Below are 23,155 nucleotides of genomic sequence, written 5' to 3'. Positions count from 1 at the left end.
CTTAAAGATTCCAAAAGTCTTATAAAAGAAAACTAATTTAAATATATCTCTCTTTTTTCGTATGATACTCTGGGGAAAAAAACACGGTTACAACCCACTTTGAGGCCCACGATTAGTAATCAAATTATTTGAATTACTCTAATTCTAATTTTACGTAAATAATCTACTTTTAATTACGCGTAACTAAAAATTGCAATTACTTGAGGAGAAATTTTGACCATTTTTTTTAGTTAAGCAACTTAATATTTTGATTAGTGCCCTTTAAGTAAAAATTATCTTTGCGTAACTGGACTATCGACGGAATTAATTGATAGAATTGGCTAGTATAACTTAAAAATCTTTGAAATAAATAGAACAACTAATTGCAAAAATTAGTTATGAGCAAATCCAAATAATTTGTTTACTAATCGTGGGCCCCAAAGTGGTTTGTAACCGTGGTTTTTTTTTTCCCCAGAGTACCTAATATAATAACTCTATTTTTGTTTTCTTGTAATTTTAATTCAAATTTGATCCTTTTCATCATTATCGCATAATTTTCAATTTCGACTGCATTTTGCATGCTTAAATCGCATCAGGCGAAACGGGAAAGACGAGAATCACTGGTTTATCTTCGTCCTTAGCTGACTCCTCTCTCGAGATCAGGCTGAATAATAGTCGAAGCTAGGTAGCTGCGGTCGATCGCTACTGCCGAGCTCACAGGAGAGCCTGTAATAATTGATTAACCTGGACGAGCATAAGAGGTTCACCCGGCGAACGATAATGATATTACACTCGGCAGTGCAACTCGGTTAGATCGGTAGGGAGCCGACGAGCGTCGGCGCGGCTTCCTAGATGCATGACTTGCACTACTTCCGCGGATCTCACAATCGGTCAAACCGCGAGTAAAAGCTACCGGTCGGTGGAATGACCGTTGCGTTCTTTGAAGCCGCTTCGCGCTTTCAGATATACGATATACGAGAGAGACGATAAAACGATCGGAAAAGAGAAACGTAATTAGACGTAAATTTACATCGACTAGAGAATATATAATTACTTCGGCGAGTAATTTCTTTCTTTCGCAGGAGGGGGGCTCGGTTAAAATTATACGTATCGTAATTGCGAGCGAAGGTCGTCACCGCTAATTCGATAACGAGCCACGAGAAACAGGAACGAGTAACGCTCGCGATCACGCTCGCGCGTTCTCCCGCGGTCTGGAGGCCCGAGCGCGACGATTGGCGATTCAAAGCCGTAATACAAGGTTACGGATCGTGTAATAATAATCGTGCTGTTTATTCAAATGAGTCCCGACCGAACGAACGGCGTGTCGATGTTTATTCCTCGCCGCGGAAGTTGTCGTACGGGCAATAATCACCATCGCGGATAATGCGACGCTGCACGTGCGTATATAGGTATATCGCGATTCATTCCTAATATTATTCCTCGCGCATGTACGCGGTAGCCGGGACACTATTGCAACACATTATGCTACGCATGTAGGGTGCATAAGGAGCTAATAATGTATTGCGCGAACTTGCTGCAGGCAAGCGAGCCAACGTCCTTTAGTCGATGCAACACACGCGCGCATATGCATATGCAAGTTTTCATAAACGGATATCTACCTATTACGAGATGCCATTCTTTTTTTTCAGTCATATATGTGCGAGGTCGTTTTCGATATTCATGTTACTTTAATCCTCAAGTTACAAGGTCCTAAAGTGAAATTTAATAACACATCTTTAAAACAAGTTTGCTTAGGACGGAATTGATCATCAATTGTATGTACTTGATTATCAATCAGTATTGCATTATACATCGTTAAAAGCAATGACAGAAAAGAATTTCGTCTCTTTGAGAGTAAAATTGATTAGTCACGCAATACATATCTATACAACGTATCTTTTCTAACGACACGAGTTCCTTGCGGCCCGGAAGAAACGGGATACACGAGACAGTTAAAAAATACAAAACAAAAATTTACGTAACATCTGGTTTTCCATAAAAAAAAAAAAAAAAAAAAAAAAAAAAAAAAAATGACGGAGATTTTTACACTCTGTTATTATAGAATTGCGAGAATGCGAGTGTTGAAAAATTTTCTGTTGAAAAAATGAACGGAGCAGAGCCGTAATAAAATTATAGTACCTCGTACATGTAAATCCTACGATAATAGGGCTGGTCCTTCAAATCTGGGCAGCCGCAAACGAGCGCCCTCGTAATTATAAACATTCACTCAGCGCGTCAACACTCCGCCGAGATAAAGCGCCTCGAAATTGTCCTTGATACGCGTTACATGAAGCGCGCCGACCCGATTTACGATTCGCTGGTCACGATTAAATGCGTGAATCTCTATTTAATTATGTCCGCCGGCATCCGGATCCACATGGTCACGAGAACACGGGGAAAAAAATCATTCGTCAACTAAATCAAATAGCGACGGAATAGAGAGGCGAGGGGAGGGGAGGGGGGGGAGGAGAGAGACATCATTATGACGGAACGAAGAACCACGCTCCGGTATTGCTCTCATCCACGGTTCCCCCTTTATTTATGACGCACGCAACGCCACTTCAGAAACGTTTTAACGAACGAACGGTTCTCTCTCATTTATAACAGCACTTCTCCGTATAAATTAAGTGCCTTTCTTCCGATAGTAAACGTCCGCGTCGGTAATTTAGAGATTTAGAAATTGTTGCGCGCTGCCGCTGACGCCGCGCCCGGCAGAAAATAATGATGCCTTCTCCGCGACCTAGAAGCATGCAGATGCAGGACAGAAATTCACCCGAGAAATCCCGCCGCGATCATCGCGTTGAGATCTGCTCTCTAATTGTATTTTTTTTTCTTTTTTTTTTTTTTTTTTTTTTCTTTTTGCATCCTAGAAAGCCGAGCGCGAATCTTATTTCGAGGATGCGCCTATACTGGAGCCATGTCTCGTTCGGTTTTATCATGATTGAACGGTTTCTCTCGCGCATTTGTTTCTAGAATTCTTCTAGAATATACATAGTTAGGAATGAGAATACATTAACCGTCTAAAAGTCGGTGTGTAAGTATCAAGTTTCATGGTGGCGCGCCTTAAAGCGTGTCATGGACGAAAAGAAACGACGCAACATTATATTCGATGATTTTCTCAGACGATTTGCTTTAATATAGCTCGCTTAAAACAGTTTTTTTTTTTTTTTTTTTTAACACAAAATGTATTACTAACAAGCAATTGAAAAAATCTCATTGTATATATCTGTGCAAATAGTTTATGAATATTTGAAAGATATGCTTTGTAATAAACTTTAATGAGCTAATGACATATTTTAAAATGTACACAATAAAAAAAAAAAAAAAAAAAAAAAACATTGTAACGTAGTTAGGATTTTTTCAAGCGTACAATCAAAATATTATTTTAGCGACAGAAAAGGGAAAGAAACACTTTGCTTGAAAAAAAAAAAAAAAAATCTACGGCTAGTAAAATATAATTATTATTTACACTTGATTTGAGGGGGGAGGGAAATATTTATTCCTACGAGAGAGTACACTTAATGCACATCAGTATTGTCTGGCCGCCATATATAGATATACGAATGCTATAATTATCCATACCAAACGGAATAATCGATCCCGCTGATGAGCTTTAATAAGATACTTCGTACTTGTGGGAACGTAATAATTCACGTATCACATCCTGGTTTCACAGGACTGTCAAAACATTAACTCTGAGACGTCACGAGTGCGAAATGGAAAAATGTTCTTTATTAGGAGCATAACGGAAAAGCGCGCCAAAGAAACGTTAAACCGGTCGTCCGAGTGTTATCAACGTCGTACAACGATGTTCACCGAGTGCACTTACCGATACACCGTGAAGAGTGATACTTTTCGGTACTGACATACCGGATGTCACGATCGTAAATCCCACGTAGAACGTCGCTAGAAACGCACAATGTGCAATAATAATATTATCACGGATCGTTAGCAGACGTAGCGAGGCATTTCAAACTCGTAATAATCGACAGAGTCGTCCATTGTGCTGTAGTTTATGACATTACTTGTGAACGAGTTTTATTAAATTTCACGGAAAGCCTTGTGAAAATTCCCGGCCGCTACAATGGCGCTAATTTCTTTTATACACAAGGCTGATCTCTAATGTAATCTTTCAATTTTAATGAATAAGCATTTTTAATTATGTTACTTACAATGTGCCTAGTTTTTTTTTTTTTTTAAATTTACGAATGGTATAATATATGTGCAAGAATAAAATTTACTTTGTGCGAATAATTACGTATTATAGCATGAATAATTTATAATGTAAAAATTAATAAATTTTCTACTTGATGGAAAGAAAAATTCTCTTTTAAAATAAATCATATTATAACATAAAAATAACCAAATATAAAAAGTTATTTTTTTATTTATTACTTTTTTTTTATTACAGTATAGCCAACTTAATTTTTTAACTTTCTTACGGTACATTTTGAATATGCAAATACAATTTATGTAAATTTTAAGAATTTAAATATACACGCATTCAAGTTTATAAATTACAAATCTAGGCAATGAGAAAAGATTTAACTTGTGGAATACATTGTCTTGTTTAGAGAGAACATGTACAAAGTGGACACAGAAAGAAAGAGAGATCGTTTCAAACTGATCAGATCGCATTTATTTGACATGCGTTGGCGTCGGATTCGACGATGAGAATTTTATGCGGGATTCCCTCGCGCTCGCGCATCGCGAGGCACAACTATTTCACATGAGATAGCATCTGCGGAAATACCCACCGCTCCGTTATTCGCCGGTATCCGCGATTCCCGTGGAATCAGTCAGTAGGTACGTACGGTCGCACGAGAAGAGTCCGGGATTCCAGATATATTCCCTTCGTTATCTCATCTAACTCCGCGGTGGTCGATCGTTACGTGATCATTACGGTCAGCGGGTCATTGCCACGATCGCTTAGATCCAAATGATAGTGTGCGATCGGTGCACGATTAAAACGAGCGCGGGAGGAAGCGAGGTGGAAAGAATGAGAAGATTACACGGCTCGATCGATCATTCGTCTCGGCAATAAATTCTTCTGCGCGCACTTACATGTAAATCTCGCGCCGCGATCCGTCCTTATCGAAAAAGTCCTCTTAAGTTATACATTTTGGCAACTCATTCGGGATAATTTCTCTGAGAAGGACATGCCAAATAAAATAAAATAAATGGTAGATTTTTTAAGATGTAGATTTTAAGGTATATATCTTATACTTTTTTTTTCTCCGCAAAATTACAAAAGATTAATATGTGATCAGAAAGGATTCTACATAAATCACATTATTTATATATCTTAAAAAATTGAATTTTTTCGCACGGACGTATAGAAACGTAGCTTTTAAGTACACTGACTCCCGTTAATTATTGACAGCCGAAACATTCGTCGGAAGCGTACTATTCTTTATATCGGTGTTTTTCAAACTGACATTTGACACTGAGAGACAGCCGCGGCTGTTAATTTCAAACGTCGAACGAGCGAACAAATATTTAGCAAGCTGTCCGCGCGATTGAATTCGAACAGAAACGCCATAGACGGAACGGACGGTGAGAAAAGAGCTATCGTGCTTCTCTCTTTGGGACTCTTTATCCGGAGTGGACTTTATCCTAGCTGGATCTGACGGACGATTCGAGCTGTCAATCACGTAATTTGAGGATCGGCTGTGGGGCCCGCCGTGACGACCCGAATAATTGCAGCCTTCCCGAGACTCGCCTCTTCGCGGGCTCGAATAAATACGGAATCCTGTCCTCGTCTGCAACCTTAATCAAGCGATAATGTTTAATTACAGGCCGCATGCTTTTTTCGTGTGATTAATTGATTGATCGAAAGATGCCCAAGTTAAGGGCGTAAAGCGTATCGAGATCAGTGAGTCATAGATCATTTTTCCGAGACAAGGTTAATAAATTTTGAGTGAAAGAATAAATCAACAAAAGTGTTAGGAGAAATTTGCTTTCTTTCTTTCTCTCTCTCTCTCTCTCTTTCTCGCTCTTTACTTTTCTATATAATTTATAAAAATAAATATTTGTCAACAAAATTCTCTATTTCATTAATTTGACAAGTAAATAAAATGAAATAAATAAAATTAAATATGAATTATCTTTTCAAAATCACGAGTTTATAAATTTAAAAAAAATCAAAATATAAAAAAATAAAACAAATTGAATTATTTAAGAAAAAGAAGATACGTTGTTGAAAGCTGGAGAATGGCTGTACCGATTACTATCTAACAGATCCGTCTCTGCGAACAAAGCAGGACCGCTGTATCGAAATGCGTAAAACTGCGAACGCGAGAGCGACGAAGCATCGTGGAATAAGGTGTTCCTGGTCTACCAGCTGTTTAACTGAACAGCACGATGGTTGCAACGTGTGTTTACGACACGGGGGGGCAGCGCGCCGAGCAGCCAGCGGCAGACGACGGATAATAAATCACGGCCTCGGCAGGCTAACGCGTTCTATTCTGCGGCGTGTTGGACGAGGTCTACTTTCGAAAACGGAAAAATAGCAGGAGACGCGCGTGGAAGGAGACGTATGTCGTACTTTCGCGGAGGCGAATTGTCGTTATCGTCGTTGCCGAAGGTTGCCTCCGAAAGGTATAACCGAGCGTACACGTTCCTTTGTGAGAAATATCCTTTTACCGATTGAATTTCAGCAATATAGTTGATATGAAATGTGCAATAAACAAACGATATCAAATATATATTTTATTGCGATTCCTTTTATTAATTATGTCTCAATAATTTATATTAAATTATTAATGCATCCAAAAGATTTATGCAATATCCTCTCTTTTAGGTAAAATGGAGTTGGAAAATATTTTCATGTTCCAGCAACATTCTCGCGGAGCATAACAAATCTTATGATTGTGAGTTAAGTTGCAATAATCTCGAGAATATCTCGCGAAGAAACTGCTTTTCGACGTGTCGAGGTAATATCTCGTAATTTTATTACCGCACTCGTGTTTATCCCGGGTTCCTATTTGTAATGCGCGATTTACTAGCCCGAGAAATTCACTTAAAGTCTACCGGAGACCTGCCGCGATTTTCTAATGAAACGCAATAAAAGCCGCGGCGCGCGAGAAGATGACACACGCTCTCGTCGAGTATTCTACCGGTACCCAGATACTCAACGACGAGGCCGACGGCAGATGTTACGACTGTTAAGCTAGGCTCTGAGCGACTGACTCGACAAATCTCGCGTAAAAAAGCAAGTTCGAGTATTATATGCGTTACCTTCCTCTTCCTAGAGGTAACGAGCGTGCCGGTGCTCAGGACACGGGAATGAGTCGGGACTTCCGGTAATGTTACATACTCTCTCCATGGTCTTCGCGGTCGAATGGCGGTGCCTCTGAAGACGGCGAAGCGACGGGTTTCTCTCGACAAAATTGACGCGAGTTGCGGCTTAACTGCACACGACGGTGCATAGTCGAGTTCTCTATCAACTTTACTTCTCGTCATAGAAATTACTCGTGGTCATCAAATATACTATACGTAAATTTACCGTAGAACACACGTACACACATCGCGCGACCTTGGTCTTTAACATTTTCCGTTTCAAGGCGTTCTATCAATTATATATCAGGTTATTAGCAATTCTGCTGTCGCTCCTTAAAAGTAAACCGCATTCTACCATGTGCGATGTGCATCGCTATAAAATACCTCTGACCTTCCACTAGCCGCCAGTTACGCGCAAGGCTTTTCCCGCAGTAATCCCAGCTTAGCGTGCTTAATAATTTTTTGCGCATTTCGTCATTATGTATTACACATAACGTTATATATTACGGAAAAAGCGTTCGTGCCGCGGCTGTCGTGGCGATTTATCGCGGGCCGTAGACGGGGACGTAGAAGGTAGCGCGAAAAAAGGCGGTTGAAACGCCCGAGAAAAAAAAAAAAAAAAAAAAAAAAAAAAAAAACGAGGAGAGGTGAGTTGAGGAAACACGAAGGCCGACTTCGCGTCCACCTGTTGTGGCATCGCGAAGGACGCGTCTTCTGCATAGATCCGCGGCGACGCGAGCATCGAAGAAAGTAGGATAGCGCGCGAGCTTAGAATCGCACCAACACATCTCGGGGCAAGATTATCCGTCGATCGAGAATCTGTGGGACGCGTGTGAATCGTCGAGAGGAAAGGAATACGCGCGCCTTCGAGTGCGCACCTCGGCAAAACGATTCCTCTTGTGACGGCGAAATAGAATTGCATATGACGCACCTCGTTCCGCCGGTTTGTATCGAGTAATCCTCACCTGAGAAAGAGAGAAGGAGAGAAATGCCGGTGCGAATCGGACGCCCATTTGCAATCTGCATACGCGTTTTGGCAGCGTGTGCAGAAATAGCAATTCGCTATCACCTCTCTCTCTCTCTCTCTCTCTTTCTATCGTAATCTCGTGCGATGGGTTGTAAACTTAGGAAAGATCTATACTCGGAAATGTTCTATTACGAGCGCTTAGAGAGAAATTCGAGATATCCGACGGACAGATGGAAATGTGAGTCGATGTACAGAGTGTCCCGAAAGTGTCACGCCTCGCGCTTTCAATTAATTCGATTTTTCGACGGAAGTTTCACTTGACGTCTTCTCTTCAACTTGTCAATATTAGATATTTCCTAACACAACTTCAGATTAAAACTGTCAGACCAAAATTGACTATTACATTGACGTTTTTTTTACTGAAGTTTCTGTAACTGATTTATACATTTTAATGTTTTATTTTTAAAAGTATTTTTTTTTTTTTATTTGAAATATCTACAACTGCGAAGTAATAGTTCAAGAATCATCTCGCAGCAATTCACAAGTCATGAAAACTCATGCTCTAACGACTTTAGAAGTTTTGATTCGCGTCGGTTAGCAATGGAAAAAAGTTATAAGAATACCCCGGTGAAGAAAAAGATGTGCATATACGGCAGTGGAACAAGAATGTTAGCCCGCCGCGGTGGAAAAAGAAGGTAAAAACACGACAGTTGGCGTGAAGGAAACGGAGGAAGAGCTGAAATCATCGCTCTGTCCCGTGTGAAACCTCCCGAGGTTACAATACCGCAAGCGGCGAGTTAGGGTGTGCTTATGGTAAATGTGTGTTTCAGCGGAAAGTCATCCTGGCAAATTCATAGTTAAAGTATTTTCCAGTCCCGGAAAATGTACACCAGAGTACGGATAAAATCATCTCCTCGAAGAGACGAGTTTCAACGCTAACGAAATAAAATAGGGTAAACTAAGATATGATGGCCATAGGCTGTAATTTTTTCAATAATCGCCACATAGTACGCTTTTTTAGTCATTTTCAAAGATAATCGATATTTACAGTAGTTTATGTGCATACCTTGTTCGAAATAACGATATTGTGAATCTTATATCATATTTTTAACCCTTACTCCGTATTGTTATTTTTGGCACCTTCTAACTGTACAGATGGGTCAGCGTATTTTCGATAAGTTTATTAATATATAAAAGTGTTTTAAAAATTCTGAAAAAATGTATATACCTTCTTTGAACATTCTAAATAAAGACTAAAATAATAAATTTGAAAAATAATTTACTTAAATATATTATTTTATGATTATTTGTTTTCGAGAAATTGACGTTGTTAGAAAAATAAAAAAAAATAATGTACTATTTTGATAGTATAAAATTTCTATTAAATATTTTCCTTTTTTAATTTCGATAATATTACGTAATTTAAGCTTCAGTGAAGATAATATGTCAGACATTATTAAAAAATAACAATAATAAAAGTATGTTTTTTACATTTTAATAAACTATGGCCATCTTACCCGACTTTACCCTAAACGCTAAATTAATGCAATTTAATCTTCGGTGTTAATATGTGATAAAAAAAAAAATCGATGTCCATTAAACCGACGCGCTCTTTACGTATGCGGGAAGGACGAGGTGTGAATGCTTGCGGTCCGATGCGAGAGAGTAATTCCGCGTGCATCTACGGCCACACCTCGCGCGGCATGCGATGCGCGTTTGCGGCGGATTGCGTTACGGCACGACATGTAAATTCGTGTAGAGCGAAACCACAAGCCGTGAACGGCAAGAGGGAGGAGGAGGAGGAGGGAGAGGCAGAGGGGAGAAGAAGACACGGTGAAGGTGGAGACACGAGAGTTTCGAGCTCTTCGGCGTTCGATTAAAATGCCATTGGCGAAAACGTGCCGCGGGCAGCATGTGCGCCTCTCGAGGAAAGCCATATTTCGTTAGCGACATGTGACCGTGCGCTCCTCTCCGAGGAGCGTGATCGTGTCGCTACGATCATGTCCGCTCCTGGATCGTGCGCGATCCCGATTTACCGTCCGCGTGCTTTCGTTTCTTACGCCAAGTCTGAAACAACCGATTCCTTTCTTCAGAAAAGGAGAGAAGATAATTATTACACTGGATTAACATTTTTAATTTTTTTCACAGAAAATAAAATTATTTAAAAAAAATATTTTGACACATATAAAATGTAGGATTTATTTCTAATCTTGGATTTTAAAATTTACGTTGCAGAAATAAAATCGATATTTTTTACACCGTCTGCTATAATTTCGAGATTGCTTAAGATCTTCATTATTAGATTGATGATATGGTTTTGAAAACGTTGATAAAACTGTACGCGAAGGATGACGGATTGATAGCAAGAAACGCATTTCCGATGCAAATTGAAAAGACGTATGGTTGCTACCGTACATTAAAATCCCGTTTGTACTACGTATTCTTTACAATCAACGTTTCGCTTAAATAGGTATTCATGTATTCTGATACATTCCAGTGCGCGCGATGCTAAAAGCGCAGCGCGTCAAAAGATTTCTACTCGGCCTTCTTTCTCCACGCACGCATTTATCATTGCAGTCATCCTTAGGCTGCAAATAATGCAGCTGGTTAAGTGCACTCCCCTTTGATCCACGAACGATCTAACATCGTGCGGCCACGCTGGATCCTCATGCATCTCTCCCGAGAGTTATATAGGTACCGCGCGTATAGTATCACGTACAAATCTATCTACTCGAAAAAGTGATGACACTAAACTACGTGTAATAAAATTTATTCAAAATGCCCGAAGGACTTTTCATAATAAATTTAAAATTTATGCTTCCATCCATCGATTTTATATATATATATATATATATATATATATATATATATATATATATTGTTGTAAACTGTGTAAATTAAAAATATAGTTTGTCAAGAAAAAAAATTTAATATTACATCTGTAAATTAATAAAAATATTAATCCGACATTTAGACACGCGTGGAAAGTAAACGCATTGCCCGTTACGACGACATTGTTTTCTCATCGCGAGAAAAGGATTGGCACCGCTATTTGATGGCTCGCGAAGCGCCGCGTTCATCAAGAACTGTCAAGGCTTAGAAGCGACGAGTTGCCGAGAGCCGCCTCTGTACAGGCAAATCGGACCGAACGGCTCGATCCGCGAGGCGCATCCGGGCAAATTGCACAAAGCGTAGTTTTGCATAACGTTTTCGCACGCACCGCGCCGCCGTTCCCGTTATGACGACGACGTTCCCCAGCCGCAGAATCGTCCGCCGCGCGCGAGCGTGCATATATACGCGCACACGCCTTCCCTCCCTCCCCCCTTCCCACCCCCCGCGAGCGTGGATGCTGCGCCGACAATAGATATTCCGTAACGCCCACGTTAGTCGGGAGACAAAGGCCTGAATGGCCGGCTCCGGCAGATGCACATGCACGGGTTACACCGAGACGGTTATGCACCGACCAAGTACGCCGATTTAGAACGCAACGATGCGATGCTGTCCGTCCGTCCGTCCGTCTGTCCGTTTATTCGTTCTCCGTGACGAAGGCGCGGTATCCCACGTAAAAGGCGCGCACACGCACGTGCTTACCCACACACACGCGTGTGCATCCCCGCGCCGGGGGAATTACGTAATTCGGAGAAGAGCACGCGCGCCGGCGGTGACGACACCTACCTACGGATAAGAAGAGAAAGAGATCCGGGAGTGTCCACTCGACGAAACGCGCGCCAGACTCAGACCTGTCTCTCGCGAAGAAAATGTCTCCTACGTAGAAGGAGACTCGAATTCCTTCGCAAATTCCTGCCTTACATCGATTGCCTCTTCGATGTGCCATATAGACTTTAAGGATGCTCGACGATCGAAAAATTGTGAAAGTATTTGCAATAATGTTCGGTTTTTTACAATTTTGTTAAAAATTCATGGAATTCATAATAAGTCACAGAAATACAGATGTGCTTCGTCGAGTGTGACGTAACGATGAATGATTATCTATGTCGACAGTCGTATTACACGATGAATTTTTACATTCCGCGTATTCTTAATGTCACGTTTCTCGTATTAAAATTTCGTCTTTCTTTCTTTCTTTTCTTTTTCTCCCGCTTCGCATTTACTTCACGTAGCCGAGGATTTTCTAATTCGAAGCAGACAATAAATGAAAGCTATACCTAGTAGTTTTCGTTGCACGACGTATTCAAATGCAATGCCGTGCCTTTCCACGTCTCTTTGCGGTGCCGCTCGACAAATCTCTAATGAATTGGAAACGCGCCGCTACAGCAAGAGACATACGCGCCCGTAGGAACGTCCGATGACGACATTCTCTTTTGTCAAGAGGAGAAAGAGACCTCGGCGAGACGGTCTGAAAGCGCGGCTCAACGATGTCCACCGGCAAAGTCGGACTTGGGATCTGCCCACGTTCGGCCTCAAACGCGATTTTTTTTCTTCTCGCCCACGGAGGATCATCGGTTGAAAAGAAAAAAAAACAGTCGTAGTGGATCGTTCAATTTGATTGCACGCGAGGAGCATCCTCGCGATAACCAATAACCAATCGATCGGTAGAGAGGTAATCGATAAGAGCTACGATCTCCGACGAGTTGCTCCGTGTGGGCCGTCGCCATTTGCCTAGTTACCCACATCTCGTCGACCGGCCACGTGAAATTGGAAATTAGAAATCGAACAGATAATGTGGGTGCAGATTCCGGGTTTTCTAACAATGAGAAATCGCGCCGATGACCGGCCAACTGCTGGCGTTGGAGGTGTCATAAATCTCGGAGCCGGCACGCGAGAGCCCATCGACGACGACGAGACGATGACTACGGTTAATCCTACTTCCGAGCGTCCCGGTTTCAGCGGGGGCTTTGAGATTCATCGGTGCAGCAACGTTGCAAGTGGGTCAAATGCGACGCGAAGTCCGTGACTTCCATTACTTGGCGCACGCACACGCCGCCAGGAGCAGGTGGCGTTTCGAATTTCCACGAAATACGAAAGCTATTATTATAGATGATGAGTCTCTCTCAACAAGCGGATAAGCCGCTTCGTGGCGGATAAAATTGCTATGTTGCTAACGTACTTCTCCGCAAAAAATTGGCCACATTTAAAAGGTCTTTCTCACTCTCTCGCATACAGATAGGTTCTTGCGAACAAAAATTTGGTTTTTTTAAATTATCGGTTTAAACATTAAATGATATCATATTATGGAAAAAAATTTCAATAAACAGTTAAATCAAACATTCAATTAAATCAAAAATTATCGTTACGTAAAAGTATCATTATAAATATTATACGCTATAATACGACGACGCCAATGGTCTCTAAATAAAGCTCTCTGTGAAACTCGCGGTATCGAATAACTCCTGTTATACAAAGAAGGAAAGACGCGTCAGAGATCCGACTCGTCTGGGACCACGAGCTTCGACCATTAGGGCCTTGCCGATGCCATTAACGCCGTTCTGAGTGATAGACGCCAACATTAGCCGTCCGGCGACTCGTAACTTTCGCGGCTATCCGCGCTATTATCCAGCGAGGAAGACGACTTCACGGATCGGGTCCGATCTTGCCGCGCCGTCCGTCTCAAGTTCTCCGCCGAAGGTCCACCTTTCAGGTTTGCCTTTAACGGGCACCCCCGCGGTGTCTCTTCTGCATCGCCGCCGCTGGCTTGAACGACGACGACCGAAGGAGGAAGCGAGGGGAATCGTGGCGAAACGACGGAGGATTCCAACGGCTGCCAAAGGCAGGCGACGAACACGAGACTCGCGGAGGAATCCACGACTATCGGAAGCGATCGCCGAATGCACCGGCAATAATTTACCCCCCCCCCCTCCCGGCCCCTCTTCTTTCACGGTTCTTCTCCTCCACCCTTGTCGCGACCGGCCGGGTCGAGACTTCTTCTCGCGTCTCTTCTCTCCAAGTTCTCGCGGAACATCGCGCCGCTGCTGTGGGAAGACCGTCGGGGGGCCCGTTAGGACCGTTTCACAGGTCGCGGAATTTTCTCCTACGATAAACGTAAGAGAGAAGCGAGGTGAGGGGCACCATCGAGATATACAGCGTGTGTATAGTCGTCGTAAACATCGCGCCTATTCTAATTTAATTCTCTTAGATAATTGCGAATTTTATACAAGTACTCGCATTTTTCTTTTCCGAACGAAGCAGTTTACGCTTTTTGAATTTTTCGGATCGTGTTCAATTTCTATGAATTTATAATACGTATAAAAATAAGAGAACGCTTGCTAATATCAAATGTATCAAATAAATGTGTTTAAATAAAAAATAAAAAATAAAATAAATTAAGCGCAGTGTTTTTATCTTTAAAAATATCGCCGTAAATTTAGATATATTATTACACAGATATACTAAAAATTCATTTAATCAATTTGTTTATAACTAGTTACAGAAATATAAATTTAATTTTATCAAGCTTAAGAATATCACTCTCTGTAGATATAATATAATTCTATTGTATATTCCATTCTGCAGCATAATAGACGCTTATTATATCTATTAATGTTTAATCTGAATAACTATTTTTATCTTGCGCGACAAAAGCACAATCGCACGTGTCAGAGTCTGTGACAAACAATTCGCGATTACCGACGACTGCATTAATCAGCGTATATCGCGCCCAATCGAAAATAATTTAAGATCTATTGTGCCGTTCACATTGCACGCTATCTGATAAAAGTTTGCTTGCATGAAGTAGATCTTAATGCTAGCACGCGCGTGTCAGAGTCAGAGGAGAATAGCAGTAAAGGTATTGTTAGTAGTACGCATCCCGTTATTTTGTTGCAGTTGACAGCGAGATAGCGCCGAAGCAACGAGGATGCCCTACGGCGATGACTATCGATTTCACGGAAAAACTATACGCACTTTTATTCTCCGATTAAATAGACGTTTCATTCACCATTAATGGCATTAAACAGTTACGGCATTCGTGTCGCTTTTAAACATTCCCGCTATCGAACTCTTCAAAACCTGTACCAATTTACCATTCCAGCCGAGTCGCTAATAAATATTGTATTATATTTTCTCTTTCTCAATATAGTACTCCATATTCTTATAGAATTATACTAACTATAAATAACGTCAATTTGTTTGAAAGAAGAAATAGAGATAGAAAAATTAATATTATAATTAAAAAAATAACCGAATTATTCAAAGTTTTGTAAAATAGTCTCATATAAAATGGTGATCAATATCAAATTAAAATCCTTTAATCACAGCGGTGAATATATTATGAGCTAAAAGCACGTAGAATAAAATTTAGATGTCGATGGATAACGATTGCGTTTCCCGTACAATACGTATCTCCAAAGGGAATCACGGTACGATTATGCGCAACTATAAATATTGCACCGATGTGGTCACAGGTATATCGAACGTGGTTACAGGTATACCTATCTATCTAATACCCGCGCCGGGTAATATCGCATCAGCCGGTAGAAGAGGACGGTCGAGATTAGTTCCGATTGCCGCGCCGGCGAGTTATAGGAAGGACCGCGATTGTGTGTGTGTGTGTGTGTATGTGTGTATGTGTGCATGTCCGCCGCTCACGGCCAGGCATCGATCCCGGGGCTACCGGTTGCTGCTACTGCTCTCCTGCCCGTTAATGAGTCATGTTTAATTGGCGTGGGAAGCCCGCGGCTTACGTCCACGTAACGGAATTGAACCGTACTCGATGTAACCGCGCGCACCCAGGATGCACCCAGCGCTATCCTGCCCCCTCCTCTGACCCCTCTATCCTCGGGGAAAGGATGTATCATGGCTCGCAGCAATTTTCTACGGAAATATATACTCGAGTGAGAGGATCAGGCTAATTCGGTATTTTCAGACGAATAGAAATAACGTGAAATATAATCTTTTTCTTTTGTGAATAAAATATTATTAAGCGATATGTGTCAATATTATTGTTAACGAGTATTAATTGTATTATAAACGACTTTTAAAGTACAGCGGAATTTCGTGACTAATCGCGAGCGGACAAAAACGCACCGTCAAATTATGATTTCACATCGCTCGCACGTGTGATTTGACGCGTGCCAGGCAGCCGCGAGGCTGCATCGACAACGGAAATACCTGTCGTAACAGATGGTACGCGTCGCGAGGTCGGACATTTGCGTGATCCGAAAAAGGAAAAAGAGAGAGACAAAGTTCTTTCTTTCTTGTTTCCTTCTACACTCACTATTATTTTATCCATCGATATAAATCTTTTATTGAATAATATAAAGATCAATAAAGATCTCTCTCTTACCGAACATTCATATTTTCTGACTTTTACGAATTTTAATTATTTAATTAAATTATTACTCGATTGAAAAATATATATAAAATACTGCAACCATTTGTTGCAAAACCTTGAAGCATTTGCAGCTATTGACTGAAGCCTAGCACGACGCGACGAATGACGTCCATCGGCCATGTCCTTCAACGACGTATTGCCGTCTCCTAGTCATCGTAACAAGCGCGTCGCGTGAAACGCGATGGATCTTGAATACGTTCCCCGAAGCACCGGTGATTCTCTATTTTTTCGTTTCGTGAAAGGATCCACGATATTTCATGTCACGGACACGAGCAAGAGAGCGTTTTATTACTATGGCCGGTATATTGCATCATAGAACGGCGTACTTACGTTGCCCTAACGACGAGTTTATGCGAGCACTCGCGGTAGTTGAAAATGGAATCGAAATCAAATCAGTGGTCGCTAATATCTGTGTAATTTGGAATTATGCACAAGTTCAATATACTTTGCCGAGCTAGTGAAGAAATACCGTCGATTGAAAACTCGCTTGTTTTTATTCTTGAGAAAGAATTGACGATTTGAATCGCAGAATTCGCACGTTTGTGCTATCGAACCGTTGATTATATCGTTAAAAGGAATAGACGAGCGAGAGGCGGCGGCACCAAATGTTCGTGTTCTCTCTCATTGCGACGTAATATGCATCGCGAATGCCAACACGAGTCACACCCATCGCAGAGATCCTGTGGGTGGCGCCATGTATTCGCACGAATAAGTCGTACGACCGGCATCCACGACGACCCGCGAAGTGGATTCACGAAGCGCTCCAAGCGCTCGTTATTATACGTGCACCATCCATTCGAGGCGAGGTTTTATCGGCATGAATAATCGCGAGGAAATTTTAATGTCCGTTAAGAGCAACGACACTTGATAGCACGAGAATGACGTATCTCGCAAATAACTGTACGTGAACGTTTTTACATTTGCCATACGATATGACAAATCAAGAAAAAAATTTCTCAGTCGACTCCGTCGTCAGGCAATTTAGAATCCAGATCTTTAGCGACAAGATTAAAATCTCCGTATATTTTATATTATTACACACATAAAATATTTTTTAAATAAGATTCAACACACTAATTGATAATCTTTTGATATAAGAAAATGTGGCATTGAACAGAACAAGTTGTGTATTGTGTTAGCAGATTTTTGAAAAAGATGACGCGTTTCCAAGATGTTGAAATTAGACACATTCAGAATAAAATCGACTTACCTCTCTAGACGTCGGTGCCCCCAGGACGCAGGGGCTGTCCGGGCGGCGGGGCGCACTGGCCCACCGCTTGCTCGAGAGCTCGCTCTCCTCCTGAAACAATAAACGCGACCTGTAATTAGACAAGACGAAGGTAAAGGTGATAGGCGGCGGGGTCTGATGAGCGCTATTATAGCAATCGTAATGGCTGCCTTGGAAACAAAATTGCTCTTCGCAGAAAATTAGCGGGAGGGAGACTGAAAGGGGTGAGAATGAAATAGTCGCGGCATAGGTCGTGGGTAATTTCAAACATCGCGAAAAAGTAAAGCTGCAATTTCCCTAGTAATTACCGAAAATAATCTTTCATTATTAATAAATAAGAAGAACTGTCTCTAAGTTTAACGAAAAAAGTCTTGGGACCTTTAATTTAATTAATTTATTACATTTTTATTATAGGTTTAATCGAAATTACTGACATTTATTTTTATTAATTATGATTATATAATTTTCTATTATTAATTCATTTAAATAATTATTTTAAATATTAAATTTTTTTTATTAAAAGTTGTAATTTACATATTTTAAAAAACTTTATGTTTTAAATTATTAATTAAATTTTTTTTTAATAGTTTTGCTTCTTTTCCTACAAGGATTAGAAGATGAGAATTCTGAGAAAAAAAAAATTCAAGAATACAGGCGTAAATTAATTTTCTTTAAAGAGGCTAAATGTATTCAGTGAGTAATAATTATTGTGTCACGTGATTATCCATCGAAAATTATCATATGCACTGCTGTGAGTAAACATTTGCATAATACAAATGTCTACAAGTGAGTGCGGACACTCGTTCCATTTAAGCGTTATATGAATGAAGCAACCGCAATTAACACGCGCTTTCGCTCGTCAATCGACGCGCTACAAATCGATTTCCTTTACGATTACATTCACCGTCGAATATCGCGTTGATCGAGACTCGTTAATACTTTCGCATCAGTGCCCGCCCTGTCTTTAATTTCGATCTCCTTGAATGGAAACTGTATATCAGATGTCAGATACCCAGTGTCATGAACTTATTAACGGTAAACGTATTATAGGATGTAAATCAATTGTTAAATGAAGAATCGTTTCTCAAGCTAAGTAAATCATAAAATATTTCTGTGAAACCCAAAGTAGAGAGAAATAACAAACTAAACATAAAATAAAATAAATATGTAATAGAATTATGTTATAAAAAAATCACAACTTTACGATAAATATATGTAAATTTCGAATGAGGCGGTAAACGTAGAAGAATCCAGATGAAGAATAGAAACTGCTTGACAGTTCCTGTAATAATATCTCTTTTTTTCTGTATATAGGGACGTAAATCAGTGCGGTAATATACAATTTAGAATAGTGTTCTGCGACACGATTAAAGTGCACCTTGCGGCACGAAATGGTAGGACCGCGCTAATGGTTCAATTACGCGAGTCATTTGCAATAAAATAGTACGAGAAGAGAATCTGAGAGAATCTCTCTCCATCGCATAAAGCGCACCGGAATAATTAAAATCATATCTTTACCATATGCAAATTGTCACTGTACTAATTTAACAATGTTTATTCTAAATTGACAAAATTATAAACTTTTGATAAATATTCAAACACTTGTCCACTTTCAATATACTATACTGACTCATCGCTTTCATTAATTATTTAATAAATATATAAAAGTCTTAGTATAAACGTGTTATAATAAAAAGAAAATAACAGGAAGAAGGGAATGTAGATTGCCCGTAATAAAACGACGAAAATATAATTCAAATCACGAAATGTTAATTTATCGCGTGACACGTACAAGTTGCGATGCACGGGTATCTGACGTAATCTCGGTTGACACAATCGGACGGTGTATTTCGCCGTATTTACGTGAAGGCGACAGGAGTCTTCTGATGGTGCGCACGCGAACGCGCAGTTATTAAAACGTTAAAACAATTACGGCTCGGCTCGTGTATGTCACGAGCCGGGGAAAGAGGTTGAGAGGGACAGCGAGATAGAAAGAGAGGCAGCGGCGAGAGGAGTAATTGCGCCATCGTTTCTTGCCATCTCGACGTATGTACGACAAACTGCGACGACGCCCGCGACGAGCGAGGGCGACGATGCATTATGTACCTCGGTCGCACCGTTCGCTCTCGCGAAAGGCGAGACCACCCGCGTACAAATGCGACAATCAAACAATCACGAAATACAGATTCGAGCGTGCTGATCGATGGTGGGAACACCGTGATCGCGTTTTATATCTTCGACTTGCGCAAGAGGAACACTGGCACGTTAATTGGTTGTTCATTAATAACATACACTGGAACCGAGTGGAGTCAAGTATTTTCTCAATTAACAATTGATACATCACGTACTATTCTGCGATATATAAAAATTCTTTTTATATTTAGTTCTTATATAAAAAATAAATTTCTATCTTTATTTCAAAAGCAGCATTCTTATTTTTTCAGCTATTATGTATACAATATTCACTATTATTATAATATCAACAATATTACATTATGGTATTAATTATTAATATATAATAATCTTTTTTATATATAACATTATCAATAAAAAATATTAATTTATACTAATAAATGTTGCAGTTTTTATATAAAACAAGTTTAAATAAATTTCTACAACAAAATAATAATAAAATTAATTTAGTTAAAATCTTTATGTGTACATAAACAATACTAACTTATTCAATTATGCAATAATACTTTTAATTATATATTGATGAAAATCACATATGAAATATCAGTTTTTTCAACGATAATCTCTTGCTTATACACGATAATGCAATATATATTAATATATAACACGTCATATTTTCTTATACAATGCAACACATCGTCCTTTACCTCAATTTTCTCTATTAATAATTCCGCACGCGATCACACTGGAATTACAAGACGCCACTCTCGGATAAGACGAATTAACTCGTTCCTTCTCGTAAAGTTAAAGTTGCGTGATTCAGAGGCACGACTAAAGGGGTGAAAATGGATTGCGTACGTTATATATATATATATATATATATATATATATATATATATATACTTATATCGAATGCCGCGAGCACGCCCGTGTGATTCCTCGCAAAAAACGCGATGCTTGATTATCGTCTCGTTACTATTACATATTACATTATTACAGTGAATGCAAGTTACATCTAGATACGCGTTACGTTTACTTTCGCTGGATTTCTCCTATTTTCCGTAATGCCGCGAGATTTCGTCGCGGAAATTGAATCGGCGGTGCGCCTTTGGACACGCCGAATGTGCTGAAAATGCATCGCCTTTTCCTACGAACCAGGGAGAGCGGAAAGTTCGCGAGAATGACGACGGTTTTGCACTTCCGCGATGGAAACGAGAACGCGAGGCGATTCACGTTTCTCGAGTGCGACGAGAGATTCGCGTATATATAGTTTATACAATATATCCCACTTATGCGCGGCACGTCGTTCATATTACAATATTGTTATTTTGATCTGCGTGGGCACTGCAGATATAAATCCGTTAATAGAAACGTGAAACATCGCGCGAGACCAGTTCCGCAGTTCTGCACCGAAAATGGATGTGAGCTAAATATGTTCTCAGGCATTTATACGTTCAGTGCGCATCTCTCTCTCTCTCTCTCTCTCTCTCTCTCTCTCTCTCTCTCTCTCTCTCTCTCTCTCTCTCTCTCTCTGATGTATTTTATTTAAAACAGATTACGATGAAAACGCCCACGTATATAAAACGATATATAAACTTAATCTTGTGAAAATCTTTTTAGAAAAGACATTTTAAATTGTACCCATATCTTTTACGAGGAACTTACATGAAAGATGGATATTAGTTTAAATAAAATTTACGTTTACCTCAGTTGAGTCTAACTAGAAATTAATGTAAATTTTTTTTTAATCTACAGTATATTTTTTTTACACTTTATAAATTATCAAAGTTAATGTTACATACACAAAAATTTAATTTGCCGATAAAATCTGTTACTTTATATGTCAATTAAATAAAAAGACTTTCCTGCGCACACTAAACTGACGTTGCGTAGGATTCAATTTATCGCGTTTCGGGATTCAATTTATACGATCAACTCTTGGGATGAACGTCGTGAGTTTATTTATATTAAAGGTATGGGCCCTTCTCGACGTATTTATGATTTCGTGGCATCCATATCGCCCACGCCTAAAAGCAGTATTGAAATATTCACCGCGACAAAGCTCGTCGGCCGCAATTCCTAGTACTTTCGCATTGGCAGCAGAATCCCGGCGATAAAAAATTCCTAATTAACTTATGGCCCACATAAAGATCCGAGACAAATTGCGGTAGCTAATTTTTTAATGCGACATAATTGTCAATTTAACAAACGTGAGATCTGTCAGACGCAAAGCGGCTAAAACATTTTAATAAAACGGAGCAAGCGAGAGTTTCCACAATTACGTGCAAATTACTATAAGTCATTTAGAAATCGCCGATTAAAGAGGGAAGAATGTTTCATTTGATTTATGTTACGCGCGAGAGTCGGATCTTTCTTTTAATTGGATATCAATCGGTGTGGCGATTGCGCGAGAACCGCCGCTCCACATGTGCGTATATACACTCACGCACCGCACACGCACTCCGTCTTCGCGCGTTCCCACGCCATCTTTGGCTTGTTAATGGATTAGAGCTTCGAAAGCTCGAACATTCTGATATAAGTATTTCTTTCTCAGCACGTCTTGTCGTCGCGTAATCCCTTTCGCGCGCGGCCTGTATGAGTTACGCCAATCGGGTGTATCGTAAATTATAACTTTCGGTCATAAAAGCGAGACTATGAAAGTGATTTGCAACGCGGTAAGAAGAAAGATATCTCTTCCCTTCTGCCCGATCATGGTTTTCGTGCGGATTGGACGGGAGGAAAGGGGATTCTGAAATAACGTATGAAGTTGTTGGGGGGCGAGAGCAAAACGCACGTGAGCGAGTTCATTTGCGTCCGTTCTTTAGAAACGATTCTCGGTAGCTCGGCTAAAGATGCTTACGCAACGCTATATATTGGCGGGATATTTATAAATTTATATCACATTTAATATCGTATGCAGCGGCGATCATTGGCGTGCGTCTATACTATAAGTAAAAGGAATTATTATTATTATAGAAAGGCGAGTCTCTGTGTCAGTATGTAAGATTTTGCTTTGCGAAGAGTTAATGATGTGCTTCGCATAAGCAAATAATATATACTAATTTAATAAATACAATATTTTATATATAATCAAGTTATGTAATTGCATATCTTTTGTAATTTTTTATCACCAACACGACTATTTAATATAATATATGATTAATTCATTCTAGAAATTACAAGTTCTATACATATGATATGTTTATAATTTTTACATCGAGTTTTGACAGAACATTTATAATATTAATTGTATAACCGTATTTATCGCGCGCTACTG

At 40.0% G+C, this 23,155-nt stretch overlaps 1 protein-coding gene and 1 long non-coding RNA gene across 5 annotated transcripts in view; one reads left to right on the top strand and one right to left on the bottom strand.

The window, feature by feature from the left end:
• LOC140671410 (uncharacterized) overlaps nt 1–23,155 on the bottom strand; it is a 296,391-nt gene that overhangs the window by 172,759 nt on the left and 100,477 nt on the right. For both annotated transcript variants that reach the window (XM_072902679.1, XM_072902680.1), the window contains exon 3: nt 17,728–17,817. In XM_072902679.1, the coding sequence (XP_072758780.1) occupies nt 17,728–17,817 (90 nt within the window). The remainder of the gene's footprint in view (nt 1–17,727; nt 17,818–23,155) is intronic.
• Nucleotides 1–23,155, top strand: part of LOC140671411 (uncharacterized) — a 349,127-nt gene that overhangs the window by 278,618 nt on the left and 47,354 nt on the right. The window lies entirely within an intron of this gene.

The sequence above is a fragment of the Anoplolepis gracilipes genome, chromosome 11 (genome assembly GCF_047496725.1).
Source record: "Anoplolepis gracilipes chromosome 11, ASM4749672v1, whole genome shotgun sequence".
Taxonomy (NCBI): Eukaryota; Metazoa; Arthropoda; class Insecta; order Hymenoptera; family Formicidae; genus Anoplolepis; species Anoplolepis gracilipes.
Note: the sequence above shows the minus strand (reverse complement) of the source record. Positions and strands in the feature narration are given on the sequence as shown.